At 45.1% G+C, this 13,034-nt stretch overlaps 1 protein-coding gene across 1 annotated transcript; it reads left to right on the top strand.

The window, feature by feature from the left end:
• The first annotated feature begins 60 nt into the window (after positions 1-60).
• Positions 61-12,026, top strand: LOC120913830. Its single transcript, XM_040324103.1, has 8 exons — positions 61-210; positions 376-448; positions 3,274-3,346; positions 5,980-6,200; positions 6,925-7,036; positions 8,329-8,609; positions 9,368-9,476; positions 11,544-12,026. Exons 1-8 carry the CDS (start codon positions 146-148, stop codon positions 11,840-11,842), a joined length of 1,233 nt encoding a protein of 410 aa, XP_040180037.1. The 5' UTR covers positions 61-145; the 3' UTR covers positions 11,843-12,026.
• Positions 12,027-13,034: the final 1,008 nt, after the last annotated feature.

Genomic DNA, 13,034 nt, shown 5'->3' with positions numbered 1-13,034 from the left:
CCGATAACGGTTATTTCAGATAGATGGTGGCTGCCATCCAAAGTTCTTCTGTATAAATGTGAAGCTTTCCAGCTCTGTACTCAGCAGTGTCTGCTTCTCTCTGACTTCGTACATTTTCTCGTACGCTCTATCATTTTCATCGGCCATGATTCTCCTGCGCTTTTCTGTTTTATTCCTGCTTTGTGGAATCATCTGCTGCCAAGAGTCTGTGTAAGTGACACTTTCTAGCCAGTGTATCCGTCTCAGATGAAGCAGAGATATTTGCATTTCCAGGGACAGGTGGCTCCTGAGCTGGAAAAGACTGTAGAAATAAAATGCTATATTACAGTCCCACCATTCTCTCTGATTACAAACTTGTATGCTTGCATTTTACAGGAGCACTGCACCGACCGGTGACACAAAACTGCCTCAACCAGCCAAGCAGGACCAAGAATCACTCCCTCTGACGGTAACTATGGTCACCCTTGTAAATGTTTTCTTGTAATAAATTCACTTTTTTTTTGCAACCATATAACTTTAATTACACAATAATATGCAATGGTCAGGTAAAGTATGGTTTCTGCAACCAAAAATGCAATGTGTTTTCTAATGGTACCCCCTAGTGTCTTCTAAAGAGAAGCACATTTTGCCTGCGGGTTGGAAACCTGTGCAATTATGTTCCAGTTCCCGACCTGCATGTGTGTGAACCGAGCCCAGTGCTTCTCAAATAGTGGGGTGCGCCCCCCTGGGGGGCCGCAAAGCTCCGTAAAGGGGGGCTCGTTTGACCTCGGCAAATACTGCATACTGCATAGAGAGGGAGCAGCGCGGCGCGATCACTTGAGATTGTCCCAGCGCAGCCCCAGTAGCAGCCCGACGCGGAGGACCACGTGACCCTTTCGAGGAGAACAGACCCGATTGGATAGACATAATGCTCTATCCTGATTGGCCAAACCCGCCCGTGTGACTCTTTGTAGACACGAAGTGTAGCAGACCCTCAAGTGACATCATGGAAAAAAATTTAACAGGGATGAGAAGACAAGCGGAGAGAGAAGGAGAGAAGGAGATAACAGAAAGTCTCCCGAAGGCTAAGACGAGGAAATATGACGAGGCGTATGTAGCGCTTGGCTTCACTGTGACTACGGTGGGAGACGAGGAAAGACCGGTGTGCTTACTATGTCTAAAAATGTTGGCAGTGGACAGCATGAAGCCAAATAAGGATAATAAGGTTAATAAGGATACAGTGTTATGCAGAGGTGTACTTATAACAATTTTATAGACAAATGATACTATTTACAGTCGCGCGGGGGGGCGCAAAATGTTTTCTTCTTCCTAGGGGGGGCATGACAGAAAATAATTGAGAAGCACTGACCTAGCCTTAGGAGAAATCGCTAGTAATAAAAAGCATAGTACAGTTCAGTCTAGTGCAAACACAGATACTTGTGCACAGGTGGCAAACACAAGGCCCGCGGGCCGAATGTGGCCCTCCAGGCCATTTCATGTGGCCCTTGCACCTCTCCAGTCCTCCTCCAGACCCTTACTTTTTGCTTTCAAGCAATGCATCCAGCTTCTTCCCAGCAGCAGCATAATGTAAGGGGGGGGGTGCACTGTGATGTAAGGGAGAGTGGAGGACTCAACTTCTGATGGTGGGTGGCCCTTGACATTTAAATGTAAGGGCAGGGGATGCGCTGACATCTAATCATCTAATCTTACAAGTATAACCGGCCCTTTTGAGGGCAATCATAATGCTGATGCGGCCCACAATGAAATTGAGTTTGACACCCCTGTACTTGTGAATTGCTAGGTGAAGATCACAGGGGTTCCACATGGGAAGGACTCCTCTCTCACAAGGAGGCTGGCTGTAGCTGGTAGCCCAGGTGAGCAACCACAGGTATCTCCCTACAGGTTCCACAGAGGGGAGGCAGGGGGAGTTTCTGCTTCAGATTTCCAGGTAGCAGCAGATGTCCCAGAGAAGGCTTAACAAGAAGGTGGCTGAAGATACAGGGCCATCACTGGAAAGACGGTATTCCAGGTTCAGCTAGCACAGAGTCCACCATAATGACTGGGGCTTATTGAAGCTGCATGAAGCTTGCGGCCTAATCTGGGAGCCCACTAGCCAGGAACAATGAAGAAAGAACCCCACCTGGTATCTAATATCTCCAGTCACTGCTTTCCCATCTGGCACAACCTCTCTGAGCACCCAAGGGTGGTAAACAGTGGAATTCATATCGCTTGTGAATGTCCAGGAGTTCTGGGGGCTGTGGGAGCCCAGTGGATTGTGGGAAAAGGAAATCAAGAGGCTTGCACCCACTGCTGAACAGGGTTGCTAAAGAGGAATTCCCCTACATTAGTGATATGAGAAATATACCGTATTTATCGGCGTATACCGCACACTTTGTTCCCCTTAAAATACAGGGGAAATCGTGGGTGCGCGATATACGCCGATACCAGCTTCCCACGCTCAGTTTGAACGCCTGCGCCGACATATACCGAGAGCAGTACACTCGGCTACATTCGGCCAGGCTCGGCTTCGCTCGTGCTCACGCATAAACGTCACAGAGCGTGAGCACGAGCGAAGCCGAGCCTGGCCGAATGTAGCCGAGTGTACTGCACTCGGTATATGTTGGCGTAGGCATTCAAACTGAGCGCGGGAAGCGGCAATTTGACGGGGAGACAGAGCGGGAGAAGCCGGGAGGACACCACCAAAGCCGCAGACGGACGCCGGACCCGACAAGGCCGTCGATGGACGCCGCGCAAGACACCAAAACTGTGTACTAAAATGTTTTTATTACAGGAATTGCGGGTCCACATTAGCGGTGCGCACTATACGCCGGAGCGCTCAATACCCCGATAAATACGCTATATATTTGCCTAGAATTCAGCATTAATGTTTATTACAGACTATAAAGAAAAATAAGAATCGCGCAATAATAAATGTAAAGTCCATAAGTGAATCTATATGAATTACATTCATCTGTGTGAAGTTGACCACAGGAGCTGGTAAGCAGTTTCTACAACTGGTGGTGGATTCATTACAGGTTTTTTAGTGATAGATGATGGACACTGCTATTGATTCATTATCACATTGTGGTCAACTTCATACAGATAAATATAATCCATATGGATCCATTTATGGACTTTACATTTATTATTTAGCGCGATTCTTATTTTTCTTTATTTATTGTTTCTGACCGTGTTACACAAAATAATTGCTGCTTATTGTTCATTTATTTATTTGTTTATTTTTTAGGGATAGATGATTTATAGCTCAGTGTTTTTTATATATATTTATTACAGACTATACCAGAAAATGTGACAGTGACAGTGGTCGACGGCCATGAATCCCAAACTAAATCTGATGCTACGCCAGGTAATATTCCAATCACATTATGTTCCCTTCATGATAAAACTGAATGGGGAGAGTTAGTCAAACTGAAGCAGTCACAATCTGGAACAGCTGTACAAAGTAACCAATCAGCTTCTAGCCTTAGCTTGTTCAATTAGCTGTTGAAAATGAAAGATAGAAGCTGGTTGGTTGCCATGTACAATTGATCCAGATTCTGTCAGCTCCAGTCTTAGTAAATTCTCCTCAATGTTCCCCAAGTGTGGTGATTTACCTGAAGGTCTGACACCAAATTTGTTTATAGTCATTATAGAGTGTCTCCTCATATTGTACAAGTTAAAGGGGTTGTAAAGGTACATTTTCCCCCCTAAATAGCTTCCTTTACCTTAGTGCAGTCCTCCTTCACTTACCTCATCCTTTGATTTTGCTTTTAAATGTCCTTATTTTTTCTGAGAAATCCTCACTTCCTGTTCTTCTGTCTGTAACTACACACCGTAATGCGGGGCTTTTTCCCTAGTGTGGAGAAAGCTTCTTGAGGGGGCGAGCAGGAGTGTCAGAATGCCCACTAACACACAGCTCCTTTCTCTATCTGCAAAGTATAGATTGTCCTGACACTCATGTCAGGACAATCAGGGGGGGGGGGGGGGGGGGGTCTTGAGTGAGGGGGTGTGATAGAAGGGCACACACAAGAGTAAGTTTCTCTTTTTCTCTCCTCTCTTGATGCCGGCCACATGTTCATAATGGGAGCTCTAGGCTCACTGCTGACCAGCTGATTTTACAGATGTTATAAGTATATTTGAATTTCTCTTGTATATGTATATATATTGTGATGTTTTAATGTGTGACATCGGACTATCCCTATTTCCTTGGGAATAAACAAAGATGTTTATTTTACCAGAGGGAGTGCGTGTGTGTGTGTGTCTTATTAGGCGTAGACCAATGAATCCATTTATGCAGTAGATAGAGGGAACCTGTGAATATCTCTTGAGCTCATTAATTCAGTTATATTTAGGATGGACCGATCGTGTGTACGCGACATAAGCAGGGCTCAAGTCCTGCGGGAACGCGTGGGAACGGAGTTCCTGCACTTTTTTCACAGCAGGAACTCAGTTCCCTTTCCAGGACCAGAGCTGCCCGAGCCAATCCTTCACTAAGTGACGATGCCCAGCTCGAGTCACTGTCAGGGGCAGGCGAACCTTAGTAATCCTTCATGTTACTGGCCGCTTCCTGTATATGGATTCATCGGGTAGTGTGCGGGTATTCCGTCACTTCCTCGATGCCGCAATGTCTCCTGGGAGCTTTTGTCATTGTTCCCAGGAGACATTGCGGAGGTCTGCCGCGAGTTATCGCGGGATTTAGAAAGAACTTGCGGTTTAGTAATTATGCATATGAGCGTATCATTTTTTATTTTTTTGGTGGGGGAGTGAATCTTGGGTGGGAGTTCCCACACTTTTTTCCCCAGGACTTGACCCCTGGACATAAGAGAGGCTAAGACAATACTGGCTGCTTTCCTTAGGGCAGTCTCAGGCCCCGTACACACGGCCGAGGAACTCGACGTGCCAAGCACGTTGAGTTCCTCGTCGAGTTCTGGGATGAAGCCGCCGAGGAGCTCGGCGGGCCGCCTTCTCCCATAGAACAACGAGAAAATAGAGAACATGTTCTCTATTTTCTCGACGAGCTCCTCGGCGGCTCCATCGAGCCAAAAGTGTACAGACGACAGAGTTTCTCGGCAGAATCCGGGTTTTGACCGAGTTTCTCGGTGAATTCTGCCGAGAAACTCTGTCGTGTGTACGAGGCCTCATTCTCTGATACAATGGGGTTTATTTGCTCTGGTTTAGACTACGAGTAACAAGTAATTTCTATGTGTGATCAGATTTAGTCATTTATGTGTGTTGCCTTCCTTGTCCATTCACAAGGGCAGGTGAAAGGTCTTTCTGGTTTCTGTGACCAGAGACCCTATTGTTTCAGGCCAATCTCTATTCCAACATCGGCTTGTAAAAGTTTACAGATAGCCAATGTATTGGGCACTTGGCAAACATGAGTTAAGGTGTTTTCATTTGCAATAGTTCACTTCAATTTTGAGGCCTACTGGACTTTCATATTTCTGCCAGTAAATATTAAATTATTATTATTATTATTTTCCTCATAACCCACGACATATACAACTATATAGATCAGACCAAAATGAGGGACAAATTAGGAGGAAAGAGGGACAGAGGGACTTTGATCCAAATCCAGGAACAATCCCTCGAAATCATGGACAGTTGGGAGGTATGCAGTGGTCACATGATCGTCAATCCTTTCTAGGGACAAGTGGCAAGTTTGAAGGGTTTAGGATAAGATTGCTACTTAGAATCGTAATCTAGCAATCACACTTCTGTTTCCACCATGTAATCTTATATACCGGTCAATCCAAATCTAATCATATTAATGAACAAAGTATCTCAGTGACACAGGTCTGCCAGATTTACCAACAATGATGTGATTGAGGACCTACTGGCAGACCCTTGTCAATGGTAAATCTAAAGCAGGTTGTACAGTCAGATTGTAATGTGTGTGTGCCATATACACCAGCATTAATTCCATATATGTGTCAAAACAGTGAATTCTATTTTTTTTTCTTACAAGTGATGTGACCTTTAACTCTTCAACTCCTACAGATGACCGGCAGTTTATAGCAACAAGGAGGAAGTGTTGCGAAAATGGCCGCCAGCACTTTTACAGGAATGGGAATTGCGCCAACAGGTCGAAGGAAGAGACTGAGGAAGTGGGGCTGTGGTGTGACAAAAAATCCATGGAGTGCTGCCTTTTTATGGAAGCGTACTATATGGGGCCTGTGGATGGGTGCCGCTGCCGAAATAAACATCATAATTCCCAAGGGGTATGCAACAAGCAGAAAGCAAAGTATGACAGGCAGTGCAAGTATTGTAGTACAGAGCTAGGGGTAGTTCACTCAAAGGCACATACACACACACTAGGTGGCAGCACAATACCTGTATCTAAGAGAACTGAGTATAATACCTCAGTGGTAATAGTACAATTCAGTCTAATGAAAACAATGATAAGTAGTTCCCTGGGGGACGGTAGTAACAACTTCTCTACAAGGAAGCTGGCTGTAGCTGGTAGCCCAGGTGGTCGACCACAGGGATCACCCTACAGGTTTCAAAGAAAGGGTGGCAGGAGGAATCTCTGGTCTGGATTTCAAGAGATGGGTGAACAGAGTCCACCACAATGACTGGGGCTTAAGATTAAACTACATGCTCTTGCACCCTCATCTGCTAGCCCACATGTTAAGAACACTTGGTGGCAGCTAATATCCCAGTGCTCTGCCATCTGGCACAATCTGAAGACACCCAAGGGTGGGAAACAGTGGTGTTTATATCCCCTGGGTGTGTCTGGGAGTCCTGGGGGTTGTGGGAGCTCAGAAATTGTGGGAAAAGGAATGAAAGGGACCTGCACCCACTGGTAAACAACTTTTGTAAAGAGGAACTCCACTATATTAGTGATATGAAAAAATATATTTCATGATGTTTAAAAGGGATATATAATTGTATTATAAAGCTTTTTTAGAGTTGCCTGGAGTTAAGATTTAATGTTTATTACAGACTATACAAGAAGATTCACCCAGAGAGAACGAAGCAGAAAAGTCAACTCAGTCTGAGAAAGTTACAGTGGTGGGTGGCCCAGAATCCCAAACCAAACCTGACGCTACACCAGGTAATATTCCAAACACATTGATGTGTTCCCTTCATGATAGAACTGGGAGAATTAGTCAAACTGGAGCAGACACTATCTTAGGGTTGCCACCTGTCCGGGATTTACCCGGACAGTTCAGGTTTGGAATCATGTGTCCGGGTTTCAGACTGGGAGCAGGTTACTCGATAGTTTAAGTTTTTGGGTTTGTATTTGAGATGTGCAAAAAAAGATCACACAAGCACTTGTAGGCATAACATTTAATTAAGTAATGATAGATAAAGATAACAAATGTAATAATATTAGAAAATATAACAAGAATACTTGACTGAAGATGCTGTTTCGCCACAGAGTCCCGCTTGCTTTGATACGGCGTGACACAGATGATTGGACCCAGGGGCATTCTCACCCTGGTAGAGACTGACTATTCCAAGTTATGCCAACTCCCCTTGCAAGCAATATGACCTTTTAGGGACTTGCTTGGAATGTAATTTTTTAATGACATTCCTTTAGGATGAAGTCAGCTAAGATAAGCAGGATATTGGAAGTTTTAGATATTGTGAGATAACTTTAATAAGGAAATATGAAATTTCTCATAAGGTACGGACTAAAGATCAGCAGCCAGCAGGACCATCTTCCAACCATGTGACCACTGTGACAGAGGTCACATGATCACCAATCCTTCCCACCCCCCAGGGCATTCAGAACAGTATGAAGGGACACTGGGGCAGGCGGTAAGGTGTTAGATTATGATCTTAAGTAGCAATCTTATCCTATCAATCACACCTCTGTTTCCACCATGTAATCACATAATCTGTTCAATCGAATTACAATCATATTCATGAACAAAGTATCTCAATGCTGCCAATCGATGCCAAATGATCAAGATTTTTACACTATGTCCAATTGACTGTGATCCTGATCAAATCCAGTCTAAATCGATCAGTTAATAAAATCAGAGGGTGTACCCACCAATGGGCCAATACATGGTATTATAGAATCTCCTGTAGGATTACCAACAAGTGTGTAGTGCATGGGCCTGCCTGACTAGATAAGAAATGATTGGATAGTTCAGAAAAGGCCTCATATTACATAGTTTTGATAAATCTAAAGGTTGATTGTACAAAGATTGTATAATGGGTATGGTGAGCCTTAGATTTACCAACAATGATGTGATTGAGGATCTACTGGCAGGAAATTGTCACGAGCAAATCTAAAGGAGGTTATACAGTCACATTGTAATGTGTATGCCATATAAACCAGTATTCCATGTATGTGTCAAAACAATTAATTATTCCTGTTTTACTTCTTACAAGCTACACCGGGAGGAGACAATGTGACCGTTAACTCTGCGACTCCCACAGATGACCCGCAGTTTATAACAAGAAGGAGAAAGTGTTGTGAAGATGGTCGCCAGCACTTTTACACAAATGGGAATTGCGCCAACCGGCCGCAGAAAGAGAATGAGGCAGTGGGGCTGTGGTGTGACCGAAAATTCCTGGAGTGCTGCTCCTTTATGGAAGCTTATTATATGGGGCCTGTGGATGGGTGCCGCTGCCAAAATAAACAGCCTAGTTCCCAACTTCCCAGTCCAGAGGTATGTAACAAGCGTAAAACAAGGTATAACAGGCAGTTATACAGGCAGAGCTCAAACAAATGCCATTAGGTGGCCTCACAATACAGAATAACAATAATCAAAGGAACCGCATATAAGAGAACGCTGGTAATACTATTCAGTCTAGTGAAAATGCAGAGAGATGGTGGCCCAGGTGGACAACCACAGGGATCTCTCAACAGGCTCCACAAAGGGGAGGCAGGAGGAGTTTCTTCTCTGGATGTCCAGGTAGCAGCAGAAGTCCCAGAAATAGGTGAACAAGAAGGTGGCTGAAGATACAGGGCCACCCCACTGGAAAGACAGTATTCCAGGGTCACTAGCATAGAGACCACCATATTGACTGGGGCTTAAGATGAAGCTGAATGAAGCTTGTGCCCTAATCTGGGGCCGTTAGCCGGAGATAATGAAGGCGGATCCTCACTTTGGCGACAGCTAATGTCCCCAGTCACTGCTCTCCCATGATCTGGCACAACCTCTCTGAGCACCCAATGGTGGTAAACAGTGAAATCTATATCCCTTGGCTGTGTCCAGGAGTCCTGGGGTTGTGAAAGCCCAGTGGATTGTTGGAAAAGGAATTAAAGGGACCTGCACCCACTGCTGAACAAAGTTGGTAGAGAGGAATTCCACTACATTGGTGATGAAATCGATCTAAATTGTTATATATATATATATATTTTATATATATATATATATATATATACTTTTTTTTCCCTGGAGTTCAGCTTTATTATTTATTACAGAATTTATCAGAAGATTCATCCAAAGATAATGAAGCAGAAAAGTTGTCTCAGTCGGAGAATGTGACAGTGGCGAACGGTGAATCCCAAACCAAACCTGACACTTCACCAGGTAATATTCCAAACAGATTGAGGTGTTCCCTTCATGATAAAACTGAATGGGGAGAGTTGGGCCCCTTTCATTACTGATCCGCCCAGTAAACCTCCGAAAGCTCAGCGGGGATCGCTCCGTTGATCCCCGCTGAGCCGGCGGATGACAGGGCGGTCCCCGCACACTGTGCAGGGACCGCCCTGTCTTTTCTCCGCTCTCCTTTATGGGGGGGGATCGGATGAACACGGACCGTGTGTCCGTGTGTATGCGATCCGCAGACGGAAGGAAAACTAGGGTTTTCTTTCGTCTGCAGAATTGGATCATTGCGGAGGCAGACGAGATCGGGTGTCAGCGGATGTTCATCCGCTGACATCCGCGATCTCATAGGGACCAATGAATGTCCCTTTTTCATCCGCATACGGATGGATGAAAAAGCGGAAATACGGTCCGCAAATGTGAAAGGGGCCTTAGACAAACTGGAGCAGACACAATCTGGAACAGCTGTACAAAGTAACCAATCAGGTTCTAGCCTCACTTTGATCAGTTAGGCTTTGAAAATGAAAGCTATAAGCTGGTTGGTTGCCATCTACAATTGCTTTAGATTCTGTCTACTACAGTCTTCGTAAATTCCCCTCAATGTTCCTCCAGTGTGGTAAATTACCTGAAGGTCCGGCACCAAACCAGTTTATTGTCATCATAGAGTGCCTCCTCATATTGTATGTCCTAAGTGTTGTTTATTGGGGAGGGCCATACATGGTATAATCTGATTGTACAATCTTTGTAGTATCTCCTTTATGGGGGTTGTACAAGCTTCAATAAATTATTCATTTAATCATTTAATGCAATCAATCTTTACTGGAATAATCGATCGATATATGACACACATGATATTGGACTTAAATTGATAGTTAACCCCTTTACAATCGCCCAACACATACTGTATGTGCAAGAGCAAAAGAGCGTCCACATGTGGTCGACATATGTATCACCAGGTGGCCAACGTTTATGTGCTGAGAGCGCACTCCCTGCATGTCTCAGCGCAAAGACTCTCAGTCTGGACTAAAGGTCAGAAGCTGACAGTACTGGCTTCTGGTCATGTGATCACTGACACAGTGCTTACATGATTGGTAATCCTTACTGCCGCTTGCTATGGGAGACACAGAGAGCACGGCTCAGTCCCGCCCCCCACTCCTGCCTCACTGGCTGTGATTCACAGCAGTAGGAGTCAATGGCTCCTGCTACTGCATCTCAGCCAATCAGGAGGGAAAGACTCGTGGAGAGCCTCGGTTCTTGTGTACATCACTGGCTCGGGATTGGGCTTAGGTAAGTATTAGGGGGGCTGAGGGGACAGCTGGACACTGATGGTTTTTCACATTCGTTCATAGAATGCATGATGGTAAAATACCTTCAGCCTTTACAGCTACTTTAAAATGACGTTTGGGCAGGAGGGAACGAGTTATGATAAGATTGCTTATTACATTTATAAACTGTCAATCACACCTCTGTTTCCTGCAATCTGATCAATTGAAATATTCAGCAAACAATGATGCCGATCAATGCCCAATAATTGATAATTTTTCACCCAGGCCAGTCGACTCAGTTTGATTGAATCCAGTCTAAATCAAGTCTAAATAATTGAAAGGGAAGTTATGGCTATTCAGTTGTTTGCATATTCAATCATTTTTATTGAATCATAGATAAACCAGATAATAAAATCGAAGCATGTTTGTCCACCATTAGGCTCGCTATGCATGTTACAGTCTGATTATACAATCTCCTTTACGTTTACCAAAAACCCTGACTGGATAAGAAATGATTGGATAGTTCAGGTAGGTCCTCATATTACATAGTTTTGATAAACCTAAAGTTGATTGTACAAAGATTGTATGGTCCGATTGTATAATGTGTATGGTAAGCCTTAGATTTACCAACAAGACGTGATTGAGGACCTATTGGCGGACCTCTATCACTGGTGTATCTAAAGGAAGTTATACAGTCACATTGTTGTAATGTGTGTGCCATATAAACCAGCATTAATTCAATGTAAGTGTCAAAACAATTAATTATTCTGCTTTTCCTTCTAACAAGCTACACCGAGAGTAGACGATGTGATGACTCCCACAGAAGACCCACAGTATATAGGAAAAAGGAAGAAGTGTTGTGAAAATGGCCGCCAGCATTTTTACACAAATGGGAATTGCGCCAACAGGCCGCAGAAGGAGAATGAGGCAGTGGGGCTGTGGTGTGACCGAAAATTCCTGCAGTGCTGCTCCTTTATGGAAGCGTACTATATGGGGCCTGTGGGTGGGTGCCGAAATAAACTGTGTAATTCCCAACTTCCCAGTCCAACCGACACCACCCGTGTGACAAACACACCGCTGAACTAGTAATGTATTCATATATGACTGATTGGTGTTACATACTGTACATTAGTGAAACAAATATGCAAAGCTTCAAATCATTGCCCTGGAGGTCGTTACACCATAATCTCGCAACCACATAACTCACACTTGGCGTTGACGCTCTTACATTTTCATGTAATGCAAATTTAATAAACTTTAATGTACGTTGCATTGTGAGCTTTAATTAACAAGGTGGATTCCCCAAGAACATGGCAAATTATGGATAATTACAATGGATAAGGAGAAGAGGCGTTGCTAGGGGGGTGCGGTCCGCACCCGGGTGACACCCGCTAGAGGGGTGACACATCCCGTTTTGTTTTTTGCTGACATGCCCAGCAGGTGACACCCGCCAGAGGGGTGACACCGGGGCTGTCGCACCGCAAAACACTGTACTGTATTGATTGGAGCGGTGCAAGCAGGGCATCTAGCCGTGCGGGGATGCTGCCTGTAACATTCCTCAGGCTATCCCTGTGTGAGCCGGAGTTGGTGGGCGGAGCTGTGGGTGTGGCTGCCTCCTCTTCTCCTCCCACAGACTCCTTCACCATCGATGATGCTGCAGCTCAAGCAGCTAGAGGTGAGGACACAGAAGCCCCGCCCACAAGCCCGGGTCTTCATCTGCATTCATGCTATGTAAGTAAGTTACTCTGCAGTGTCACTACATAGAGTTCCAAGATGCACTGTGCCACCACAGCCTACCCTGTACCACCTCAGCCTTTCCCATGCCATCCCAACATGCCCTATACCACCTTAACCTGTCCTATACCACCCCACTACACCAACCTGCCACTATACCACTCTATACTACCCTAACCTGCCACTATACTATCATTTACAGGGGCTGGTTTGGGGTGCGCCCCGTGCCCGTGCGCTGCCTGCTTGGTGCTGGGCAGCCTAGACAGAGGGGGGGTGACACCATGTTTTACCGCACCGGGTGACACCAACCCTAGTGACGCCACTGATCAGGAGCACAGAGACTTCCGAAGGACAGGGTGCTGTTAAACAAAGGATGGAGGGGGGGGGGGGGGTGTCACATGGATTTCCAGGAACAGTATATATATATATATATGTATATCCGTGTGTATGACTGTGTGTCCCAAGCGTGTCACGATCCTACGGGGTAAAATGACCGCACCAGCCAAGCAGACTCTGGCTGGAAAAAGCGCCCAGAGGCGATTCA

Source organism: Rana temporaria, chromosome 9, assembly GCF_905171775.1.
Source record: "Rana temporaria chromosome 9, aRanTem1.1, whole genome shotgun sequence".
Taxonomy (NCBI): domain Eukaryota; kingdom Metazoa; phylum Chordata; class Amphibia; order Anura; family Ranidae; genus Rana; species Rana temporaria.
This window is presented reverse-complemented; position numbering and strand designations above follow the sequence as displayed.

What these genes read in the sequence shown, in the direction of transcription:
- LOC120913830 (XM_040324103.1), top strand. Translation starts at nt 146, where the DNA reads ATGATTCTCCTGCGCTTTTCTGTTTTATTCCTGCTTTGTGGAATCATC. An exon ending in ATCTGCTGCCAAGAGTCTGT is followed by an intron (nt 211 to 375) that starts GTAAGTGACACT and finishes TGCATTTTACAG; the next exon opens with GAGCACTGCACCGACCGGTG. An exon ending in TAAATCTGATGCTACGCCAG is followed by an intron (nt 3,347 to 5,979) that starts GTAATATTCCAA and finishes CAACTCCTACAG; the next exon opens with ATGACCGGCAGTTTATAGCA.